The 25,854-nt window shown below is 30.7% G+C and overlaps 2 protein-coding genes and 1 pseudogene across 9 annotated transcripts in view; all 3 read right to left on the reverse strand.

Moving 5' to 3' along the window:
* Positions 1 to 6,998, reverse strand: part of LOC109803759 (toll/interleukin-1 receptor-like protein) — a 52,455-nt gene extending 45,457 nt beyond the window's left edge. For 3 of the 7 annotated variants that reach the window (XR_014432170.1, XM_083070390.1, XM_083070392.1), the window contains exons 1-3: positions 6,659 to 6,996; positions 6,428 to 6,537; positions 5,745 to 6,355 (exon numbers count right to left, since the gene is read on the reverse strand). Coding sequence is in view for 6 of the 7 variants with exons in the window: in XM_083070390.1 (XP_082926516.1) it covers positions 5,745 to 6,355; positions 6,428 to 6,532 (716 nt within the window). In the remaining variant the exon portion in view is untranslated. The other 4 variants (XM_083070391.1, XM_083070393.1, XM_083070389.1 and 1 more) reach the window with 4 other exon arrangements.
* Positions 6,999 to 13,515: 6,517 nt separating this feature from the next.
* On the reverse strand, positions 13,516 to 17,271 carry LOC145949184 (uncharacterized). Its single transcript, XM_083071601.1, has 9 exons — positions 17,217 to 17,271; positions 16,854 to 16,957; positions 16,516 to 16,632; positions 16,035 to 16,118; positions 15,531 to 15,725; positions 15,301 to 15,377; positions 15,107 to 15,224; positions 14,465 to 14,565; positions 13,516 to 13,935 (listed from the first exon to the last, which is right to left on the reverse strand). Exons 1-8 carry the CDS (start codon positions 17,269 to 17,271, stop codon positions 14,521 to 14,523), a joined length of 795 nt encoding a protein of 264 aa, XP_082927727.1. The 3' UTR covers positions 13,516 to 13,935; positions 14,465 to 14,520.
* A 705-nt stretch (positions 17,272 to 17,976) lies between these two features.
* On the reverse strand, positions 17,977 to 25,552 carry LOC109804041 (disease resistance protein RUN1-like; annotated as a pseudogene). The gene is made up of 5 exons (XR_014432169.1): positions 24,710 to 25,552; positions 23,374 to 24,475; positions 22,894 to 23,169; positions 20,997 to 21,827; positions 17,977 to 18,982 (listed from the first exon to the last, which is right to left on the reverse strand). The product of XR_014432169.1 is annotated as a disease resistance protein RUN1-like (transcript).
* Positions 25,553 to 25,854: the final 302 nt, after the last annotated feature.

A 25,854-nucleotide genomic window follows, 5' to 3' on the forward strand; every position in this document is an offset into this window, starting at 1 on the left:
TTAAAACAAGTCATGAACAAATCCCTTTAATAACTAAAGCCTTAATAGCTGAACATATTAAAAATTATAAATATATGCATATAGGTTCTATTCAAATTGCTATTAAACCTTTGTTTAGGTTAGGCATGGATACTCCTATATTCGTAGCTTTAAGAGATAATAGGCCTACTGAACTTGAAAATCAGATATTGGCTATGTTTGAAACAAATTTGCATAATGGACCAGCATATATTAATAATTATCCAAATTATTCAATAGCACTTAAAAGTTTTCACCATACCGATAATAATTTAATATTAGATGTCAAAATACAAGAAAATAAATGGAATGAAAATTCATACCCTATAGCAATACTTTATAGAATATATTATAAAGTAATGAAAACTCAGTTGGCTCCTAAAGCCTTATTAATGAATCCGAAGAATGAAACTACCATGTTATTAGTAAATCCTGAAAGAATAAGTGCAGTAATACCAAAAACCTTAAAACATAATGAAATAACAACTGGACTAAAATGGAGGTTAGAAGAAATATTAAAACCAGAACCCCCAGAACCAGTAGAAGTAGAAGAGATCGTAGAATATAAATCAGGAACTGTTGAAATTTCTTTTGCCCCTTTAAGAAGAATAAATTCTTTAAGAATAGGAGAAAGCTCTATGGCATCTCCTAATACTTTTCATACTGCTAGAAGATCATTAGATAGATCAAGCTTAATATATCATAAAAACATGAATTTAAAAGGAATTAGACCAAACCATACGGTCCCAACCCCAGAATATACTTGGGAAGAAACAAAAACTCATAACTCTCCATCACAAACTGAACTTGTTGAAGAAGAAAATATAGATTCTACTATAAATGTTATTAATAAATTCGAAATAAATAAAAATTTATTAAAACAAGAATTTTTAGCCGAAGAAAATAAAGAAAAAAGAAAATGGTTTTTTGAAACATTTACCCAAGAAGAATTAAAAACCCTTAGAGAACAATACTATGAACATCTAGAAGAAATTCAAGAAAATATTCCATATTTCTTATGGTTTGAAGAAAACTGTTTTAAAAATTTAACTGTTAATGTTCTAAAAAATGCTACTAAAATATGGAAAACTAAATCAGGAGAAAAAATAAGTGAAATACCCCCTTTAAAAGAAGTATTGAATTTTCTAAAAAATTTCCCAATGAAATAAAAGATAAGACTCAATTACAAAGATTTTTGGGATGTGTAAATTATGTAGCAGATTTTATCCCTAATATAAGAATTCTTTGTAAACCCCTTTATAATAGGTTAAGAAAAAATCCAAAACCTTGGACCCCCGAATTAACAAGAATAGTTCAAGAAGTAAAAGCCCAAGTGAAAACCTTACCTTGTCTAGGAATACCACACCCTGAAGCCCAACTAATAGTAGAAACAGATGCTTCGGACCAAGGGTATGGAGGAATATTAAAACAAAAAATAGATAACCACCCTGAACAAATAATAAAATATCATTCGGGTATATGGAACCCAGCCCAATCCAAATATAGTACTATTAAAAAAGAAATTTTGAGCATTGTTTTATGCATGAATAAATTTCAGCATGATTTAATAAATAAAAAATTTCTTTTACGAATAGATTGTAAATCTGCAAAAGAAGTTTTAGAAAAAGATGTTAAAAACCTGGTTTCTAAACAAATTTTTGCCAGATGGCAAAGTTTAATATCTTGTTTTGATTTTGAAATTGAATTTATAAAAGGAAAGAATAATTCTATACCAGACTTTTTAACAAGAGAATTTTTGCAGGGCTCAGTTTATGTCGAACCCCATAAAGAAAATAGGCTCTCAGCCCAATCCTCCTGAAAAATCTGGGCCATCTAGCCTTTCGCTAGATGACTTCTCCCCCTCATATTTAAACCAGACTAGAAAACTCCCACATACTCTGAAGACCCCTCTTGAAAACAAATTTACTGTATTAGCCCATACACCAAAAACCCCTGAAAAGGCCACTTCCTCTACCACCAAAAATATTCCTAAAGAATTTCATATTTTAGAAAATTGTGAACATGTGGTTACTCTTGAAGATCACTGGACTGAAGAAGATCCATGGAAGATTATGCAAAGTCTAGCTCCTCCTAAATGGAGTTGGATCCCAAAAAATGAAAATTTAAAGAAAAATAAAAAGTTTTATCAATTTATTTTAATAGATACAGGTTCTGTTGAAATAACTCCTGTATCAGATACCCGAGATCCTTCTATAGTAAATTATTCAAAATTAAGAATTATCAAGGTTCTCTCTTACCTTGATTGGAAGACCCATCCCTTCACAGAAAAAACCTTTTCCAGACCTTTCGATCCTCCTTCATATTCATATTTTGATTATCAAAAGGCCTGGTCATATATTCTCCTTGAAAATAACCCAAAACATTCTTGGTACATTTCCTTTAAAAATGAATTACCTAGTTCAATTCCCAATTGGTTTGTAGATTGGTTCTTTAAAATCAGCTCAGTCCAATCTATCATACCTGAAAATGTTTTGACTATATACCGAAAATATAAAGTTCTTACCCCAAATGAATTACCCCATCTCAGATTAATAAAATTCTGTTCAGCCATGGGAATTAGTTGGCTTATGGCCCATCTTCTTGAAATTCATCAACACAAAGAAGAGACCTACCCGAAAACTATTTGTAGAAAAACAAAAGTTTTTTGGTGGAAAAAATTTGAAGTGAAATATGTTGAAGATCGTTTTCAAAAATGGAAAACAATGGGCCTTCAAACATCAGCATACAAGGTCCAGTCCAAATTGAAAATAGGAGAATCTCTAACATCTGAAAATTTAGAGAAAATTTCCTCATCCAAAGAAGAAAAGTCGCTTTTAAAGAAAAAACTGATGGAAGCCTTATCTTCCTTGGGTTCAGACTCTGAAGACGAAGAAGAAGTTGAAGATTGTTATGCCATCCAAATGGCTCAGAAGCCCGAAGAAGATGAAGAAATTGATTTTCTTAATTTATAGCAATCATCTGAAAAGATTGTTTTAATTAAGAAAAATTCTGAAGAACATCTTGAAAAACAAAATATGCAAAATAAGAAGAAATTGGATGAACAAGTGCAACGTATCTTGGAAAAATTGAAGATAAAATCAGATGAAGATCAGTACTGGAATACTATTGAAGAATAGTTTAGTGCATCTGAGTAAGAAGTCGTGGGTCCCTTTCTCCCACGTCGCCCAAAAGATGCTTTCTTTAGTTTGTCGTTTGTGTCGGCAGCCGAAAGTAAAGGCTTGCCAGTTGTAATTTCTTTTTCTTAGATTGCAACACGTGTATGTATAGGATGTGTTGCTTTAAGTAGTGAGGCTCTTTTCTTATCTATAAAAGAGTATTCATTCGGAGTAAGAGGACACAGCTCGCCTGAGCCTTAAATCTCTATCTCCCCTTGAGTCTCCTTCATAGTTAAGACGCCCAGCCTTGAAATGAGTCTGTAAAAATTTGTAAGTTTAATAATTATGCTTAAATATTTTATTGATGGTTTTGCACATGTACATCTGTATGATAATTATAATCTCTTTGAATCTTTTGTAATTATCGAATTTTATTTTTATGAAATTTCATTTTTAATTCCTGTTTATATATATAATCAAGAAATTAATAGTGACGAAGAATATAATAACTTTATTAGCATATTTCTTCTTTCAAGTAGTAACTTTGAATATTTAGAAGATTTTTTAAATTTATTCTTATAATTATTCTTATCTTCTTCTCTCCTCCTCTCCTTCCGCATAAAAATGAGCGTTGATACCTAAGTTTTTTCTTAAGATTTGATGTTCTGTCATCCCATCTATATTCCATTCAGAGATTCCTTCACCATTAAAGGAGGAAGGACTTTCTAAATTCCACTCGTATTGACCAAAAGGAACTACAAATGCAGTTTTATACTTTTCTGATTCTTTTACTTTTATTTGATAATATCCACTTTTCATATCAAATTTTGAAAATATTGTTGCATTATAAATTTTATTTATTAATTCTGATTTATTAGGTAAAGGATATCTTATCCATTTTAATGCTTTATTCAAAGGTTTATAATTTATGACCATTCTTGGTTCTCCTCTTTCTATTTCCGAAGCATTTTGGACATAAAATGCTGCGCAACTCCAAGGAGATTTACTAGGTCTTATTAATTTAAAGTTCTTAGATAAAAAATTAATAAGACCTAGTAAATCTCCTTGGAGTTGCGCAGCATTTTATGTCCAAAATGCTTCGGAAATAGAAAGAGGAGAACCAAGAATGGTCATAAATTATAAACCTTTGAATAAAGCATTAAAATGGATAAGATATCCTTTACCTAATAAATCAGAATTAATAAAATAGAATATTTAAATAAATTAAAAGACTTAATTTTAGAAGAAAATCGTGACGAATCTACCTCCAAACCTAAGTTTGAAGGATATGATTTTGCACAAATAGTAAAGAAAGCCTCTCTAAAAGAAATACCTGTAACTATTAATGACTTACAAAAAGAAATAAAAGATTTAAAAACTGAAATAATTAATATTAAAACTCAAATGATTGAAATAACTCAAGAAAATTATCAACAAAAAGAACAGATAAAAGAAATTCTTGAAAAATTAAATACTCAACCTTCTATAATCGAAAATCAACCTTCGATAAGTCAAATTAAAATTAGTCAACAAAAGTGGCATATTAAAATAAGTTTAAAAATAGGGAAAAATTTTCATAAAGATTTTATAGCTCTAGTTGACTCTGGAGCAGATTTAAATTGTTTACGAGAAGGTATGATACCTACTCAATATTATGAAAAAACTGTTCAAAAGGTAAGAGCAGCAAATTCGAATAAACTAAAAGTTAAATATAAGCTATCTAATGCTCATATTTGTAATAAAGGAAAATGTTTTAAAAATACTTTCATACTAACTCCAGATATTAATGAAGAAATGATTTTAGGAACTCCGTTCCTTACTCAAATATATCCTTTTGAAGTTTCTCAAGAAGGGATAAAATTTAAAGACCTTCTATTTGAATTCATAAAAGAATGACCAAGAATATACCAAGAATATATTCAACTCTCCCCCCCCTCCTCTCTCTCTTCTCACTCTCCCCCTTTCCCTCTCTCTCTTTCTCGCTCTCACTCCTTTTTCTTCTATCACCTTATCAATTTTAACAATATTATTAAAGTCTATTTTACTTTTATATTTTAATAATATTCAACAATATTTTATTTATTTAAATAAAATAAAATAATATATTTTTATTCTTCTTAATTATAATATAATTTTTTCCTTTTTGTCTTTTTTTTGAATTCTATATTTAAATAATTTTAATAATTTTTTAACTTTTAAAAATAATTTAATGTCATATTTAAAATAAGATTTAAGTAAATAAATATATCTAATAAATTTATTTTAATAAATAATATTTTTATAAAAAAAAATTATATACTTAAAAATATACTATTATAATTAAATATAAAAATCCTTAATTTTTAAAAATTTTGTATAAGTATTTTTAATAATTCTACAAACAACCAAACAAATTTTAACTATTTTCAAAAATCATGTTTCTTAAAATTTATAATTCCTAAAAATTACGATTTGTATAAAAATATTTCTCCCCTATCAAACATTTAGTAAAGTATATATTCATCTTTTAAATATTTCACCCTCAATAAAGTCCTTTGTATTGAAGTATTGAGAAATGTTGAGTATTAATTTGATGAAAAAAATGTGAGAAAGAAGGAAGTGTGAAGTTACCTGAAATTTAGGACTACAATCCCAGAGATGCCAGTAGCCTGATGAAGTGCCTCCCTCCAACGCATCACCTTCTCTTTTCCCCATACAGTCGAATTGAACAGGTTCTCACCTTCATTTTCTCCCAACCGCATAAGCTTTTTCTTCAATTGCAAAACCCTCTCCTCATCTTCTTTTAAACTCCTCTTCTCAAGTTCTTCAAATGCTTTTCCAAAATCGCCTTTTTGATGGCGCACTTCAGAGGGATCAACACCATAGAACACTGGGAGAACTATGTTCCCTATGGTCCAGTGACACTCCATTATTTTCTCCAGCTCATCCATACACCATCCAGACCCTGCATAGTTTCTTGAGAACACAACAACACAAATTTCAGACTGCTCAATTGCTCGCAGCAATGAGTCTGAAATGTGATGTCCCCTTGTAAGTGACTCATCATCCTTGAAAACATTGATTCCAGCATTCTGAAGAGAGGCATAGAGATGTGAAACGAAAGAACCACGTGTGTCCTTCCCTCTGAAGCTCAAGAACACTTCATGGATTCTCCTTTCCTTGATGCTCTCTTCATTGGTTAACATCGGAAATATGTCTTCCACATCTGATGTTTCATCATCCTGTTGCAAAGGGTTAGGAGAAGATTATCTAGTTGGCAAGGTGTTAGGTAAAAGGGAAAGACGTAGCTGTACCAGAAGCGCTTCATCTAGCTCTAGCAGTTCCGATAGCCGTATATCCTCATCAACTCTGTTGCCATAACTGAACTCATGTAATGGGCTGTTTCTTGAGTCATCCATTTTTGCTATAGAGACAACACAAGACAAACACTCAAATTCTCACTTTGTTAGTTGAGAACGTTAAACAGAAACATCAATCGCACAAATCCACCTCAAATAAAACCCCAGAGAAAGCAGAGAACTTACCCTTTTCGGAACTTCACACAGCAAAACAGGAACCTCTCCCCAGATCGAATGAAAACGGACCACCAAAAGGGATTGAAAAAAGAGAGGTATAGAGATCTGAAGTGAAACTCAATAACACCTCAATGATTCTGCAAGTTAGACATCGAATATGGAAGTGATATATGAAAGTAATTTGTTGCCTCCGAAAGCTGAAGAAGAAACGGAACACGAAAAATATAGCGTCAAACCAAATCTCTGCTCTTCGGTTTAAAGGCAAAACCATTCTAAGCTTTGATCTAAAATTTCGACCAGATAAGCTCAAGGTCAAACTAAGTGATAGGAGCATTGCCCATCAATTTTCCTTTCCTCAAGAATATAATATTTTCACGAGTTTTATCTTTTCACATTCACGGTACATTTTTTAATATTTTTTTTATAAAAATATAAATTTAACTGACGTAATAATTCAACTTAATATTCTTATTAATTGAATTAATTATATAAAATTTATACAATTTTAAAATTATTTAAGTCATCACGTCATTTATATTAACGTATAATATATATAAATATTTATTTTAAATAACATTCTAGAAAATTTTAAAGTATGTAAAATTCTATATACATAATTATAAGCGTAATACATTGGGTATGGAAATAAATAATTTTAAAAAAAGAACTTATTTTGTGCGAGTTCATGGTCTCTGATATTTATGGTCTCTAATAAATATCAGTCATTATTTTTGATAATAAATATATTTCATACCAATAATATGATTAAAAAAAGTAATATTACATAATTTAGCTATTAGATCACATAAATTTGTAGTTTACACAAATTGTTAAAGTATAAGTTTTAGGTTAAATTATACTTTTGGTTTCTTTATTTTTATTAATTCGTAATTTTGATCCTATTATTTTAAAATAGAAATATTTAATCTTTTTATTTTTAAAATAATGAATTTTAGTTATCTTGTCAAACTGACATTTATTAGTTATTAAATTTTAATATTTATTTTGTATTTGTGACACTCTCCATCCCGCATCATATATTTTTAACATAAATAAAACATAATTCTCTTTTAAATAAAAGAATTCAAAGATATTGCAATCTAAATAAGATGTTCTCTCCCAAATCTTGAGTAGAGAGTTCACATTACAGAAATCCTTTCATAGAACATAAAATCGCTTAAACATAGATGCTTAGTTAGAATTAAATAACATAGTGAATTCCATCAAAATGCAATAAACGAAATTTCCCTAATGCTAAACTCCGGTGTCACATGGCCTAATCAGAGCTTCTTGACTAGACTCCTCCATCAAAACCTTCAGCATCCTACTAAGGCTCACCTGCACATCACAATAAAACAAGAAACACAAACAGCAAAGGGACTCAGAAACATCTCACTCAAGCTCGGGTGAAAAAATACATGTCAAATAGCACACACCCAACAATCATAACACAAGGTAAGAGTATAATCCATACATAGCCAATTATCACACACACAATCACTCATCATGCAATGATGTCATGAACTCGACTCGTAAATGCATGTATGTGGCGCCATTTGAAATTTGTACAGATATCATCACTGGTATGCTAATACAGTAGTACTTGGGGCATGTTTAATCATATCATTGGTGGCCCACAGCTCACCTAGGAATTCACATGGATACAATGGTATGTGGCCTTAGCGACACACCTAGAATAATTTAATAGACTAACATGTTGTCTCAGTACACACCTAGAGCCAGATCTGCACATGATGCATGTCACACATTCACTATTTTATTGACTCAACATTGCACTTATCACATCTCATCATATCTCATGTCACATTGTCTCATAATATCATGTCACAGGTCACACGTTCACTTTTCACATTTTCACATCATATTTACATAGTCCCATATAAGAAACTTCTCATAAACCCAACTTCATGATTTCACACATATTTTTTACAACCAACCAGTTAATATAATATTTCAAAGGGTCAAAACACTCCAAATGTTACACCCAAAACACGAATTCATCATCAATTTTACATATAATGCCACAAAATTCATCAAAGAACATATCCCTAATTTCACTTCATAGGGTTTCCCACAGAAACCCACAAAGCACTCTAATTCAAATCAAAACTTGTCTATTTTCAAAATTAATCGCATATTCACATCCAACAACCATAAAGGAACACAATAGAAAACTCAAACACAAAAACAAAAAAAATTAAAAAGTGTCTATTTCTAAGAGCATGCATCAAGCAAGGGATTGGGGGTCAATCCCGCTACCAAACATGTCCATTATTGAAATTGAAAACAAATCCACACTCAAAATCACACAAGGAACGCAACAGAATAATCAGAAAGCAAAATAAAAAACTTTCATAAAGTGTTTGTTCTGATAGACATATGATTGGGGGCCAATTCTGCTACCCAACACATATTCCTACATCCCGAGTGAGATTTTTCACTCTCCCTTACTTGGATGAGCAAAAGATGAAGCACGTGTCATATCTGGTTGACCTCCTTCTCCTAACTCTCCTTGGTCTTTAGAAGCGTAAGAGAGAATGAGGGTCAAAAGTGAATACGTCCAAATGATGTGTAACTTTTGATAACTTCCTTAATCCCTTTATCTCAATTAATAAAATAAATAATAATAATAATTAATCATTTATCAACACGTCCTTCTTTCTCTTTCTCATAAAATAATTAATATAATACATATAGAATTAAACATATTCCTTTCTTTAATCAAATAACATGAACATAATAATAAAATACACTTTATAAAATAACTCCTACTTCACTAATTAAAATAATAATTAAAAATTAAGCTTTATAATAAAATAGAGATCATATAGATAATTAAATAATATCAAAATCCTTTAATAAACACATTTAAAATATTAAAATAATTATATAATATAACATTAATATAATTTTATGAAAATTGAGATGTTACAATACTTTAATGTAATATTTAGTAATATGACATTTTGAGATTAAAAAAACTAAAAAAACCATGCAACTAAGATTTATTAATAGAATAAATACTAATCACTTGTTAAAATATATACATAAATAATTTGTTTTGTATATTAGTTTTTATTTTTTTTTTAATTTTTTTTACATGTCACTTCACTAAATATCAGGTAACTTAAGTGATAAAAAGTTATTAAACAACATCAAAATTTATTATCAAGGAACATTAAATTAACAATAGGACCTATAACAGCCCGATTTTCACAGATTGTACGAAGGCCCAAAGCCTAATAAGGGTGATTTAGTAGCCTAGAACGGGTCGTTCCCAAACTGGAACGGGCCGTTCCAAACTACTAAAATTGCCTACAAATCTTAGTTGAGAACGGGGCGTTCCAAATTACCAAAAAGGCTTGTAACCCTAGTTGGAAATGGGTTGTTCTAGTTTAAGAACGGGTCGTTCCAAACATGGCTGTTATGGGTTAAAATGTAACCCTAGAACGGGTCATTCTGGTTTTAGAACAGGCCGTTCTGGATGTGAAATTTTACACATGACGAAGATTCTAGAACAGGCCATTCCGGATTTGAAACGGGTCGTTCCGACCACTCCTGATACCTATAAATAAAGCGCTCTAGCACTCCCAAAAAACACACTTTTCAGTTCTGACTTCTTTTCCTTCTACATTCTCTGAAGACCAAGGGAAACCTAGAGGAGGAGACCAACTAGATCCTGCTTTAATTTCAGCTACTGCTTATCGAGGTACGGGAAAAAAGGGAGATTTATGTGTAGAGTTACATGAGGGAATGGGTGGAGAAGAGTTCCTGTGAAATTTTTAATAATTTTATAATTGTCTCTGTTTGGAGAATTATTGGTATTATGAGATTCTGTATGTGTTTAAGATTAGGAATATGCCAATAATTTGTAAAAATGATGGTCTGGGAAAGAGAACAAAATCATAGAAAAGTGCAATGACTTAAGTTTTGGAAAAATTGGGGGTTTTACTATTTGAGATAAGATTCTACTAAATTGATGATTCAATTAGGTTTTATATTAATGTTATTGTTATATTATATGGTAAAAATTGATGATCTAGATGAGGATTCATGGTGAATTGCTCGAGGAGTATGTGAACCACTATTTTGTGTGGATTTTGTGTATGTGTTGTGGAATTGAGTTATGGAATGTGAATGTGATTGTGGTTCCTCAAACTTATGATCAGGGGTGGCACGACTTTGGGTAAGTGATGCTATAGAGATGGCGTTACCTTGGCATAGTGTGGGATGTGTGAGGCAATTAATACGTATCACTTATGTCAGGGATGGCACGACCTTGGGCAACAAATGCTACATGGGTAACGTGACCTTGGATAACATATCAGGGGTGAGCATGACCTTGGGCTGCTACAAGGGTGGAGTGACCTTTGGCATAGTGTTAATTGCAAGATTTGTGATGGATTGGTGTGATTATGAAATTGTGAAGTGAAGTTGATGCAAGATTGATAGAATTATGATATGTAGAAATGATTGTAAATATTTCATTATGTACTGAGTTATGATGAGATTACATTGTAGTGTGTTTGTGTGTGCTTTACATATAGATGTTTTCTTTTCTCACCGTACAATTTGTGGATGTTTTAGGTGAGGAAGATTCGGCTTTGAGTGGTATTTGGAATGCCAACAGTTGAGTTTTGGGTGTACTCTGAAATTGTGACATCGGGGGAGAAGATTTCTAGGACATGGATTTTTATATGTATAGTTGGAGTTGTACTTATTATTTTTAAAAATAATTTGTAAACTCTTATGTTTATTTTCCAATTTTATTTTTTAATTATTTTGGATATTGAAGAACAGTTATGGAGATTTTTTGTGAACCCTTTTTACCAACATTGAAAATTTTATTTGTTAGTTTTATTTACCTTATTACTATATATGTGTTGGGGTAGTAAGGGTGTCACAAGACCAAAATTTCATATTTTTAACAATAAAAGGATTAAATATCTTTATTTAAAAATAGAAAGGTCAAAAGTGTAATTTAACTATAATTTTAATTTCTTTGATACATGGAGTCAACCAATACTAACCCTATTTTAATAGTTAATCAAATTTTATAAATTAAACGTAAACGACTATCTTGCACAATAGTATTTTTAGGATTATTCTTTGACGAGAGCATTTTGAGAATTTTTTTTAACTATTCAATTTTTTTATTTATGATATTTTCTTAAAAAAAAATTTAATTTTAAAATAAATTATCAATAATGAAAAATAATATAATTATTTATGTTAAATATAAAATATAATTTATATATTAAAATATAATATATTTATTTAGTTTTACAACTTATATTGGACCAATTTGTGCTATAGTTGGACCTCAAACATCAAGGTATCAAATTTGACTCTTGGATTTGATAAAAAAAAAATAGAGACAGAAAGAGATAGCCTTAATGTAGGCAAGTTTTGGTAGAAACTAGTTTTTGGTAGAAACTAGTTTTTGGTGAGTACATGCTTCTGTAAATAACATAGTACACAAAAAAAATATTTATGTATAAATAATTTATTATAAATTTTAATCATAAAATAAATATTTAGTTTGTTAAATATAAAGATAAATTACTAATTATTATGATAAAGTTAAGCTAAAAAGAAGACAATAGGGTGCATTTAAATAATAAAAAAATATATCTTATTTTCTTTGAAGAATATAATCTTCAACATCAAAAATAAAACTTAAAACTTTAGATATGTACTTTATTAAAAAAAAATAGACTTAACTAAACATTTTCAAAGTTATTTATTGAACATCAAAAATAAATTTATGTTATACAAACAAATAACCGAAATATAAGCTTCAAAATCATTGATTGTTTAACTTAACATGATTATATTAGAAAAAAATTTAAGGTATTTATTTAACTAATATTTTAACTTGTGTAATACATAAATTAAATGTTTATTATATATCAAAATTTATATCAATTAATATTTTAGTATGTTTAATATAAAAGAATATTTATTATATATAATTAAAATTTATAGTAAATTACATATAAAAATAAATATTATATTTGAATATATAAATTATACTTAAATTTTTATAAATAAATATTTTTAAAAATTCTTCCCAAAGACTCTTGATCTTGGCAAAATACTAGCTGACAAACATTGAACCTTGATTGCAAGAAAAGATTACTTTTATCAATTGGAAAACCCGAGGCTCATTTTGTTGCCTATATCAGGAGTTTAAATCTTCCAACAAGATTGCGGCTATGGAGGAGTAAATGACACTCGTAGTAATGTCTTTGTTGACTGAATTGAGAAGCCAAGATCTTACTATGCTATCATTTCTTTTCCACAAAGAAAGTTTAGTTGGATTAGTTGGCTTCGAGATTGAACCATCAACAAATCCCATCTTGTTCTTGGATTCAAGTGCGATAACAACACGTCTCCAAGAATCGAAGTTGTCACTATTCAAAGGTATGGACACGAGGCTTTGACTTGGATGATCAACATGGTGAATGAAAAAAGGATCATGTTGATCAATCTAAATTGGAGAAGCATCAGCCATGGTGATCGCAAGAAAAAAAATTGGAATCAAAGTATTCAAAAGGGGATCAAAAATCTTCTGATACCATATCAAAGCTCATTCAATGGTGAAGGAGAAGAGCAAAGAACAAGGAGAAAGAAAGAAATATGCTGAATGAAATATTATTCATTGATGACAAAAGAAGAAATACAAAGCTATATATATATATATATATATATATATATATATTATATTTATTTATATGTATATAACCCTAGGATAAAACAGAATGGGAAACCAATTAACTTACACAGGCTACCTGCTAAACTAGTTTAAACTAACAGCTAAAAAATAAGAACTAATTAACAACTTAAATAAAATAACAATTAATCAAAGGACAATGGAATATTGTAATACTTATGTAGGATAATCTACATCGGTTCTAGAAGGTAATCTACATCGGTTATAAAACCGATGTAGAATAGAACGACGTAGAAAAAAAACAAATTTACATCGGTTATAAGTAAAACCGATGTAAATTTTACCACTATTCTACATCGGTTATACCAACAACCGATGTAGAATATGTGTGAAAGTCACACAACTTGGCGCTGGTTCCAGAAGATGGAATAGGTGTGGAAGTCCTTGGTGGGGTCGAACCAGAGGTTGAGTCTCTGTTCCCTGTTACCTACTCCATTCACGTACACGTTCGTTTGGACCGAGTAAGGTTCACCAGTGGTGTTGCCCAGGAAAAATCAAACTCGTTGAGACTTGGGCCGTTTGATAACATCTGCATCACACAAATTGAAAATGAACTTCAACGTCTTAGTCATTTAATATACCATCAATTATTGGACTAGGGTCACCATCCCTTGTCAAGGTCATAAATATAGGTCAATACAAAGTGGAATAAATTGCACAGGATTGTTAGGTTGATCAATGTCAAAATGAAGGGATCTCATTGTAGTTTAAAATATGAATCTTAAATAATTCTAAATCCTCTCTTTATAATGCTTCTTATTTTTAAATATGTCCACTGTTAGATTTAATATTTATTTAAAAGATATTATGAGAATTTGCAAGAGGATAGAATGATAGTAAGGTATAAAGCTATAGTTAAAAAATAGGTTCGTGGCTTAAAATATGGAGACAGATATACAGAGACAATAAATGCAAGAATCAATTGGATGTGCAAATTCACGGGTTGAAATGAAGTAGGTAGTTGTCACTAATGCCTCTGGTATAAGTCAATTCAAAGAGTTGTCTGCACTTGAAAATAATTTCTACTTAAAAAAAAAAAAGATTAATTTTTCACTTACATAGAAAGCAGTAACAGTTCCAGCAGAGTCACCCTCCACAAGCTTGAGCTGGATGGTCACTTTCCCAAACATATACTTGCTCTTGGATCCAAATCCAGCACCTGCAATGTCCCAAAAAAAGCCACATTTTTTTAACATAAATTAACAAAAATAACATTTTGCAATGATATTAAATGAGCTATTTAGAATCAGATCTAACAAAAAACAGTCTAAAATTAGACATGATGGCATTCAGTTTTGAGAGATCTCAAACAATAACCTTACTGAAAAGGGTTTCAAAGGTAAGAACATTATACAAATCAGTAAATGGCAAATTACCAAGGGGATGAATTTTATGCAAGTGAGAAGTGAAGTGAAGTAAAGCGAGTAATTTAAATCCAAGATTTCTATTGTTCATTAGATTTCTTATTCTTGATACAGTGGACAATTTTCCCCTATTAAGTATTAACACAATTATCATGTTGCCAACTTTATTTTCTTCCATAAAATAATGTGTATCAAATCAAGCACAGTTGGATGATCAAACAAAAGCAAACTTCATTTTTAAATTATGTCCAGAAACAAAAAAATGCCATCCATTTAAGAAAATTAACCAATCTATAGCAACTGAAACAGCAAAGTTGAAACAATTGTGATATTTACCTTCTCAGGTCGTGTCTCCACCTTGAATCGAATTAGACCTAGACAGAGGAGAAGAACTACAGCCAAAGATGAAAGCAACACCATAATTGGATGTCTAGCTACATATGATCCATATTTCCTGATCATGTTTCAAACATGAGTTCAGATGACATTCTATCTGGGATGAGATATATGTTGACAGCATAGGCAGTAACCTGTAAAAATTTGTCATATATCCTTGCACAGCAGAGAGCCGGACACCATTTCTGTTTTGTGGAACATCTTGCATCATCTTATAATCAACATCAGTCAAAACAAAGTCAGAATATAGAACAAGCATACATGAGGAAGGAAAGGAAACAAAACTTATATTTTTAAGAGAAAAAAAAATTAAGGAAAAACAGTTCTCACAAACATGTTTACAATGAAGAAATTGCGTACATACATGAATCTGCATCGGGAGGTTTTCATCCTTCTCCCTATTATGAGAATACAGGGCACCATCATTAATCACATTAGACACTGATTTTATTCTGTATGTTGGTTTTCTTTCCCTTACTCGATGATACAATCCCCAACCCAAGAAAACACAAATAAGTATAATGTATAAGACTGTTAAAATCAAGTCAACACACTTCACCTACAATTCCAAAAGGTAAAAACCATGTTAGTTAATAATACAGAGTAGGCTCCTCAAACCACATTTTATTCATCATGAATGGAAAAAAATACACCCGGTAAATATCATCATGAATGGAAAAGAATACAAACCAAGAACTCTAATGCATCCATGATCCATCTACTTCTCACTCTTAATATATGCATGCCAGTATACACAGGGCAACGAGAGATTAATTAAGGAGAGGCCTTGTGCATATATTCAGTAATATCTTTGAGCACCAGCCCCAATAAATTGTAGAGCCCGAGAATTCATAGTGCCAAATTTTACCTCCTTGCAGGATTCGTATAACCCTTTACCAAAAGCATCAGTCACAAAATAGTCAATCCCACCCACTGTCAAATTACCACCAAACTGTAAATTGTAATAATTAGACCCTATTAGTTATTATCGCATTGTAAAGGCAATGTAGTAAATTGTGATTTGCATCCAAAATATTGATGACAAATTGTCAATAATATGAAAGAAAAAGAACACCAAATAGGCTATTTTTTGAATTTACTAGTATTGTTGAACCAAAGCAGAAGAGAATCATCTCAAAGGATGCCTATTATTTGGTTTATTTTATTTTGATAAAACAATAATTGTTATCATAAAAAAAAAAAGACTAAAAGCACAGAAAAAACAATCTTGAGAAGGAGCAGGGGAATAAAACAATATTTAAGATTAAATTCTTGTGGTTTAAAAGAATGATAAATAACAAAACTGCTCGTAGAAAAGTACAACATTATAGGAATGTGTTGGATCTTACATTGTCAACTGAAGTCACATTGATAAATAAACTCTGGTTCGGAGAACATGTAAGCTCACAGAACAGATTGAAAAAGTTTCTTAAGCATGCTGGACAACCTACAAGAAAAGGAATTGCCTGCCATAATGTACAGTGTGTTAAAGGCATGTTAACAGAATTTCAAAATTAACTAGAAAGATGTAGACACGGCAAATCATGACTAGTCAGTATATTTATAGTAGTATCCATAATTACATAAAATCTTTGAAACCAAAGAGAGAGAGGCTGTGAGATCAACTCAAATCTTCAGCATGGTCAATATGGATATATAATTAAAATAAAAATGATAAAAGATTCACCTGTTGGACTTGCGTCCTTAATGTGTCAAACTGAGCTTCTGTACAACAAACATTCCCAGTAATTGTTGGACACAAACTTTGGATCTTTGATGAAAGCAAAGCATCTGGTTGGGGAAAGATAAGAGAGAATGTTCACTAGATCATGACAACCTTTAGAGCTTTAAAATTTTAATTGTTTAAACTAGAAGATGTGATACACCTTATAACAAATCAAAGTTCAACGTCACAAATCATATCCTAGAATAAAACTCTATATGCAAAAAAAGAGTTTCAGAAAATGAATCTTTTAGAAAGGAAAAGATATAGAGGCAAATTGACACTAAAATAATGATAAACTGATAAATACCTTAACGGCCGGGGAACCATATGGACAGTTCACTACTTTACCATCACTGCGCGTTCCACAAATTCCATACATTGAACAATAATCCTCAGAATGTCTTTTCCTACATAGAACAAAATGGAAATAAATTTTTCTCTTCTTTAAGACCATAAAAAGTACACGTTCAACCCTGTCCTGTGTCTACACTCAACTAAGATATAGAGGCTAGGGTTTTGGCAGAGAGGCCGTGGGCGAGGCGCAAGAGGACCATGGCGACGGCGTAGTCGGAGGGGAGGGAGAGGTTGGAGAGGGCGATGTGGGGCTTGAGCTTGTCGACGACCGTTGTGAAGACCGGGTAGGAGAGGCCGTAGAGGGAGCGCCAGTGGGCGTCGTGCAGGGGTGCCTCCAGCGACCATATGTGTTCTGTGGAGAGCCCGCGAGAGCGCACCAAATTTGGCTTCAGTCTTACGGTTAAATGCAAAACCCGGTGTAGAATAATATTGTCGTTCGATTTTTATATCGGTAAGAAATAGAACTGATGTAGAATAGTTTACATTTTCAATTTACTTACAAAATTGTCTTACATCGTTTACAAAGGAACCGATGTAGATGTTACGATGTAAAACAATAATTTTATAGTAGTGGATGCATATAAGAGAAGCGAAATTATTGTTAATGATTTGGAAGATAACCGCCTTGAGAAGGTTGAAAGTTAGGTTGTTGTTGAGGGAATTGATTCTAAAACTAAAAATTGCCTTGAGCAACATAATTAAGATCAAAACGATGATAGCAATTGGTAGCTGTAACAGTAACGTTCCCAATAAATAATGAATAACAATGTCCTGTATTGTATTATGTATTGAGTATGGGTTTCTTACAATAAAGTATGAAAAAACTCTAAGACATATATCAGAATAGAGAAACAAATGGAAATAGCATAACAGAGAATGAAGAAATCCCAGAGACGGCCAGAGGAGGAGAAAGACAAATCATAAATTCCACACCCCTTATTACTTTTGTTTTCTTCTTTTATATTTACTTTAACTCCCAAACGTAATCCTTGAGCGCTGAGTTAGTTACTCTTTTCCTCTGACTTTTTCGGTTCACCATGATTTCAGCATTACCATCCACGTGTCCCACTCCCGTAACAGTATTCCCATGCATTTCATCAGTCATTTCTTCTGCACTCGTGACAGTAGCAATGTGACCAAATTTATTACATACTTGACATTGAACATTGCTATGAAGTATGAACACCATGGCCACCTCTTCGGCCAAAGCAACCTAGCTCGTTTACCATGGCCACCATGACCAAATTGAGTGCACACTTCAGGAGAGGTCGTCCTCACAACATATACATTTTCATTATCACTAGAAACAATTTCATTCTTATTTGATGTTTGGTAGTGCTCCATTAATATTCAGTTATTGCTTCGTATATGAGATAAACTGTTGACTTTTTCACAATTAATTTTCTCTCATACACAACAACAATTTCCACTTCGTTTCCAGGATCTATATTTGATAGCACTTTTTGCCACTTCTCATTGTCACAGAAGAGTAATGCATCTCTCTTGTAAACTTGAATGGTGGTCTTTGTGTGATTTATCAACAGTAAGTTTTTCAAGCCCGTTGATTTCATATCGTTTGGTGAAGAATAATGAACATGACATATCATTGTCTTCAAGTTACGCCCATTTACTTGAGGGACTTTAAAAATCACGGAAGAACCTTGACAGTCAAAAGTTAACCATTCTGGATAATTATCATCGGGAAGCACATAACTGCAATCACTGGTATTTTTATTCTGTAAAATGAAAATATGTATGCTTAACGCTTTTTTTGGTAATTGGATAAAAGAATATATGCTTGAAATTTTATTGAAAAATACATTAATAACCTTCACAATTAATTCAATACTTGAAGATATAAGAAGATTATAACTCTTATTCTCATCAATAAAAGTAATCTTTTGAGTACGGAAAGACTATAATGAATGAATATAGCTTGATAAAAATATTCTTGGTCCAACAAAAAAATTCCATACCTTGAAAAAAATGAAAATGTGAGAGAATATCTTTAATATAAAATTTGATTTTATATCCCGACAACCTATTTATAATAGAAACTCATAAGAAAACAATACTCAAGCAACACTCTTAAAAAAATATTTCTCTTTCGTCTAGTGTTCTATGTGAAAAAATTGAGATATGAAAATAAATAGAAATAAACAAGAAAAAAATGGAAAATAATGTGTTGCTAGGTTTCAAAAATTGAACCTAATAATATACAAATTCAGGGTTTTCCAATCATATGTTGTAACATGCTGCGTAATTGCTTATATGCTAAAAAAACAAAACCCTTCTAATTCTAATTGCTTATTTAGAATATATATATATATATATATATATATATATATATATATATATATATATATATATATATATATATACTTGAGGAGGGATCAAATGACTTTAAGAGTAACTCTTGCTTAAGTTACTTTATTCAATAATTCATGATCTATGTTGAATTTCAATAATTCGACCGTTAAATTAATTTATAAAATATTTTTTTATGATTATCTATCAGTTTGAATCAATAAAATGAAGTATAAAAAAATTTAAAATTTGTATACTTGGATCTATGCATTAAAAAGTTTTAAGTTAATGATTGGATCGTTGAAATTCAACATAAATCATGAGTTATTAAGTGGACTAACTTAAGCAAAAGTTACTCTTAGAGTCATTTGATCCCTCCTTTCTCTCCCGTTCTCTCTCTCTCTCTACATATACATACATATATATATATATATATATATATATATATATATATATATATAAGGAGGAATCCATTTATTTGTAGATTTACTCTATTCAATAACTCATGTTTTATATTAAATTTCAATGATTCAACTGTTGAATTTAAAGGTCTTAATGTATAGATCAAGTCTGCAAATTTTTTAAAAACTTTAAAAATCATTTGATATTTCATTTCGTTATTTCAAATTGATGGATAATCATAAAAGTATTTTAAATGTTGATTTGAATTAATGAAATGAAGTATCAAATAGTTTTTAGAGTTTTTAAAAAATTTACAGACTTAATCTATGCATTAAAAACTTTTAATTGAATGGATGAATCGTTAAAACTTGATATAACATATAAGTTATTGAACAGAGCAAGTATACCTAATCTTACTCCTAGAATAAATGGATCTCTCCTCTCTCTCTCTATAGAGGGAGTCATGATTTTTTGACATCATTTGTAAGTTTAAAACCTTACACCAAATCTTATATCTTTAATAACTTTTTATTTAATGCAAATTGAATACCGATAAAATCATTAAATTATATGATATGATATTTAAGATCATGTATATCAAATTTCATATAATTAAAAAAAATTATTTAATAATTCATCATATTACTTTATTTTAATATATAATTAATATTTAAATTATATGTGAATATCTAGTATTGGTTAATACATATAAAAAATTACAAATCATATTAAATTTGATATACATGACTGTGTACAAAATCACATAGTTCAATAATTAAATTTGTTAAATTTGCATTATTAAAAAAATTATTGACACGACAATCATGTTAGTAGCCACATTAGCTACCACATCATCAGGTAATTTAATATTGTAGTCACATGGAAACTTCTTTTGTTTTTGTTGTAAATTATGTTTATAGATGGTTAATATTTTGATTAGGGACGAAATGGATTTAGAAGAAAAAAACTACTAAATAAAAACATATTCATCTATTAAAATTTCGATAATTAGATAAATATCATAGAGAAAGAGGGTGAAACCTGCAAAATGCTTTGTCTCAGAATATCGGTGACTTGGCAACTTATTCCCATCTGAATTAAATGACATCCCACCAATTTTTGTGACCCTGAAGTGTGCGCATGTTTGTTGCATTTGATTAATGTAGAAGCATCAATATTTGACATTTCTGAGGTAGTTGTAGTTGATTCTAAATCCTCAGAATTTGTGGCATATAAGGCATCTATAATATTTTTTGCTTCTCGAGTTAGTTGAAGTTTTGAGTCACACTCTATGCAAAGACTTTCAAGCTTTGGAAGGTCCTCTAAAATATATGATAGATGATGAGAACTGCTATTTGTCACATCTAAAGAAACAAGAGATGACATTCCTACAGATGTTTGAATGCAGGATGAGAGACTATTGGTTGGTGACATCCAAGACCAAATGATAGAAGGAAACACATCACGTGAGAATCCTTCATAACCACACAAAGAAATATACCCAATGCTTTTTGACCTTACAATTGAAAAAGGCATTCTTTTTATTGCAGTCTTATCCGCAACAAGGATTGTCAAAGACTCCATTTGTTCCAAGTCTTCTTCCAACTTGTCAATCTTTGAACATCCTGAAAGAATGAGTGTTTTAAGGGTTTTCAATTTATAAATACTCCTTGGAAGGTTATGAAGACTAATACAATCTTGCAAATTTATTCGAAGAATTCGATTGAGATGTCCAATGGTATGAGAAATCTTAGACAATTTTGGACAATCTATGAGTTCTAACTTTTCAAGACTAGGCAATTTTGAAAAGTCTGGAGTCTGTGTTAAAGAATGAGAATGACTAAGATTGAGAATTTTAAGTTTCTCCATCCGCTGCAAGAAAACAAATACCATATAAAAAAATTAACAATAAAATTTTTAAAAAATAAATGGAAGTATTACAATTGTATATGTTATAAACCTTGCAAGTTAGAATGTAGTATTCATTTTTCTATTGCGTGCACATATACATATATGATTAATTTTACTTTTGCTTCTCAAATAGCCATATTTATGTATATACATTAAACTTTTAAACATATAACAATATTTAATTATGAGTCTTGTAATAGTGTGTAAGTCATATCTATAGGGAAAAATGTATATATACATAATAAAATATTAAAAGTTGTTTATGGGAATTTTACAGAGTTTAATATTTATTTTTTGGAGGATATATATGTTTTAAAAATAACATTCATAGTTTCGGTAATCAATTAATAAAAATTGTAATTCTTACCTCTGCCTTATTTTTATTATAGTAAATTCAATGAACAAAACTCAGGTGGTCTTATATGCTTTGGGTGTTTGGAGCTGAAAAAGAGATTTCATGTATATTCATAACAAATAAAATTTATTGGAGTATATAATCTACAATAAATTAAATTTTGACTTGTAATCACCGCAAAACTTTAGAACAGATCTTTTATATATATATAAAAAAAAAATTGCTTTAGTCAACCTTTATTTGCATCACCTTAAATGCAAAATTGATACTAGATGTTCACTAGAGGACTTTTGTGGTTCAACATTAACAACACTAAAATATACTTTTTTTAAATTATGTATGAATAAATTTCACATTCATAGTGAATCAAGTTTAAACATTTTTTTCCTATAGACTAAATTTTTTGGCAAAAAATGTTAATTATATTCTTAATTTAGAAGTTACGGCAACAAATGATCCACAATAATAAATAATATTCGTGATAACTTGATTATAAGGTAAACTTAACTGAATGTATTTCCAATGTAAAAAAATGGAAAAGCACATACAAAGTTTGTGTTTAAAACTATGAAATAGTAAAAAAAAAATTACTATTTTAGAAAATTTAAATTGTAAAAATAAATAAGAGTGAAAACTGCTCATGAAATACAGAAAGAAAGAAAAAATTAATACCTGAGCTTCTTTCCACACAAGTTGAACATTACTGTTTTGTAACTCGATTGAAATAAGATTTCTTTGATAAAAGTTTGTTGGTATGTATTTTAAAGGAAATCCATGCCAACAAAGCCATCTAAGATCTTTGGAAAGATATTTGAAATCTCCATCCAGTCGTACACCAGCAAGTTGAAGCAACCTAAGTTTCACTATCTTTTTAAAAGCTTTAGTGCTCAAACATGTTGCATTATTTGTTGATAACCTCAGAGCCAGTCCCTCAATAGCTTTTGTTCCCTATGAAATAATGGAATAAAAGGTAAAAATATGCATAGTTTAAATATATGTGCTAGCTAAGGCTTTCATGAAAAAATTCATCAATTGTTTTAAAAGCTAGGAAGAAAAAACAATTCACATCTAAATTACTTTTCAACTCAATTTGTATTTTTCTTTCTTTAGCTTTAGATGCTTTAAATCCAAAACAATGAATAAACATCTTACCGTTTCTTTTGATAATACATCAAGTGCATCCTCATGAAACCATAACCTGCTACGCTTCTCAAGAACCTTTAGGGAATTTGCACGAATGATTTCCCTTCCCATGTCCCTTATCAAATCATGCATTTGAAGCTTGTTTTTATTATCAATTATTACAAGGCTTCGCTCTACAAGGACACGTATTCCATTTTCTGCAAAAAGTCCACAACCATTTAATATATGTACAACATCATTCCGGTCCATGCCAATAAAGAAACAAGCTATATCGAGAAATATATCTCTTTCAGTATCATCATTTAAACCATCATAGCTTATTTTTAACTTCTTTTGTATTTGATGATTAGGAATTCTCTTGAGTTTCTCCAATACATTCTCCCACTCTGCTACCTTCATATCAAACAAATAACACCCAAGTACTTCAAGGGCTAGTGGCAATCCCCCGGAATACATAATTACATTTCTAGAAAGTTGGGTAAAATTTTCTCTAGGACTTGCTTGCTTGAATGCGTGCCAACTAAAAAGCTCAATAGATTCACCTTCATCCATGCCTTTCATTGTATATAGTATGTCAACTCTCCCTCTAAGTATATCTTGATCTCTAGTGGTGATGATTATTCTACTACCTGGAGCAAACCATTTGTCACTTCCACATAAAGCATTCAGTTGGTCCAATTCATTCACATCATCCAATACAAGAAGTACCTTTTTATAGGAAAGTATTTTTTTTAATATATTTTTTCCTGATTCAACATTACGTATCCTTGTTTTTGTTTCTTTGTTGATATCAAACAGAAGTTGTTCTTGTAAATTGACTTGGCCAGCGTCTTGCCTCCAAACTTCCCTGATATTTGCAAGGAAGCTCCTTCCCTCAAAATTGCGGCCAATCTTATTGTAAATGGCTTTAGCAATGGTTGTTTTACCGATGCCTCCCATCCCCCACATCCCCAGTAGTAAAACATCATTTGATGGTTTTTGGTCTAGCAATTGAACAATTTCTTGCACTCGAGGTTCTACTCCCACCGGATTATCAGCAACAAACAACTCTGTCTTATCTAACAATTGTGTCACATTTTCAACAATGTTTTTGATAGACTCATTTTCATTCCTGTATAAAAAAACAAAGACGAAGTACATTAAATATGACCTGTGTGTATCAACAACATTTTTGAATCCCACTTTCACTTGATTACTTGTGTGGTTCATGGATCTTTGAAATATTTGACCTATGAAGTGCTTTAAATACAACCCCTCAGTAAATTGTATTGAAGTATTAAAAAAAAAATATGAGTATTAATTTGATGAAAAAAGGTGAGAAGGAAGGAAGTGTGAATTAAGTAACCTGGAATTGAGGACTACTACCCCTGATATGCCCGCAGCCTCACGAAGTGCCTCCCTCCGACGAAGGTTGTTAAGCCGCAGATTCTCTTTCTCCCATTGAAATATGAATTTGTCATCACTTTTTAAAATCCTGTTCTCAAGTTTTTCCAATTCTTTTCCAAACTCGCCTTTTTGATGGCGCACTTCAGAGGGATCAACATCATAGAACACTGGCAAAACAACCAGCCCTATGGTTCTGTGACACTCCATTATTTTCTCTAACTCATCCATACACCATCGAGACCCTCCATAATTTGTTGAGAAAACAACAACACAAATTTCAGACTGCTCAATTGCTCGCAGCAGTGAGTTTGAAATGCGATGTCCCCTTGGAAGTGACTCATCATCCTTGAAAACATTGATTCCCGCATTCTGAAGAGAGGCATAGAGATGTGAAGTGAAAGAAGCACGTGAGTCCTCCCCTCTGAAGCTCAAGAACACTTCATAGATTCTTCTATATGCTGCTCTACTATTTTCCGTAGGCTCAGGCAATGTAAACCCGCCTTCGCCGGCCTCATTGATCTCAAATATGGGAATTTGAACAGAGTAACGGGGGGCAAAAATGGAAGACATGAAAGAAATTGTGGCCTCACAAAGCTGATGAACAAGAAACAAGACAATGAGAATGGAGCGTCAAACCAAATGTTTAGCATAAAACCATTCTAACTGGAGATTAAAAGTAATATTTTAATTGCTAATAATTAATGTCAAGAGTTGTTGAGGCAAAAACACCAAAAAAAAATAATATAATAATAAATTAGTGGCTGCGTTTGAATGGAATTTACTTTTATTTTTTTAGACAAAGAAATATGCGCACTAGTTGACTAAGAAAGATGTCTCATATAGTTTAGTTATTTGAGTGTCTGGTTTTTGTTCATGCTATTCGGCGGGAACCTTCTAGTTGTTCACACTAGTTTTTTTTTTTTTTTTTTTTTTTTTTTTTTTTTTTTTGTTTCTTTAGTTTTCGGCTTTCTCATTAATAAAAAATGCTACTTTTCAATTTTAAATATATATAACTAAATTAAAGTTTTAAATTTATCTTTTTTCCTTGCAAAAGAATTACTTTTTTTTTTCTATTATTAGTGTGTAATTAGATTTTATCAAAAC

Source organism: Cajanus cajan, chromosome 3 (assembly GCF_000230855.2).
Source record: "Cajanus cajan strain Asha chromosome 3, NIPB_CcT2T_4, whole genome shotgun sequence".
In the NCBI taxonomy this organism is placed as follows: Eukaryota; Viridiplantae; Streptophyta; class Magnoliopsida; order Fabales; family Fabaceae; genus Cajanus; species Cajanus cajan.

Excerpts from the sequence above, each read along its gene's own strand:
- LOC145949184 (XM_083071601.1), bottom strand. The coding sequence starts at position 17,271 with ATGTATGGAATTTGTGGAACGCGCAGTGATGGTAAAGTAGTGAACTGT. Across the intron at positions 16,958-17,216 it reads AGTAGTGAACTGTCCATATG|ATGCTTTGCTTTCATCAAAG; the intron begins GTTCCCCGGCCG and ends TTCCCCAACCAG. Across the intron at positions 15,378-15,530 it reads ACCTCCCGATGCAGATTCAT|ATGATGCAAGATGTTCCACA; the intron begins GTATGTACGCAA and ends GTTGATTATAAG.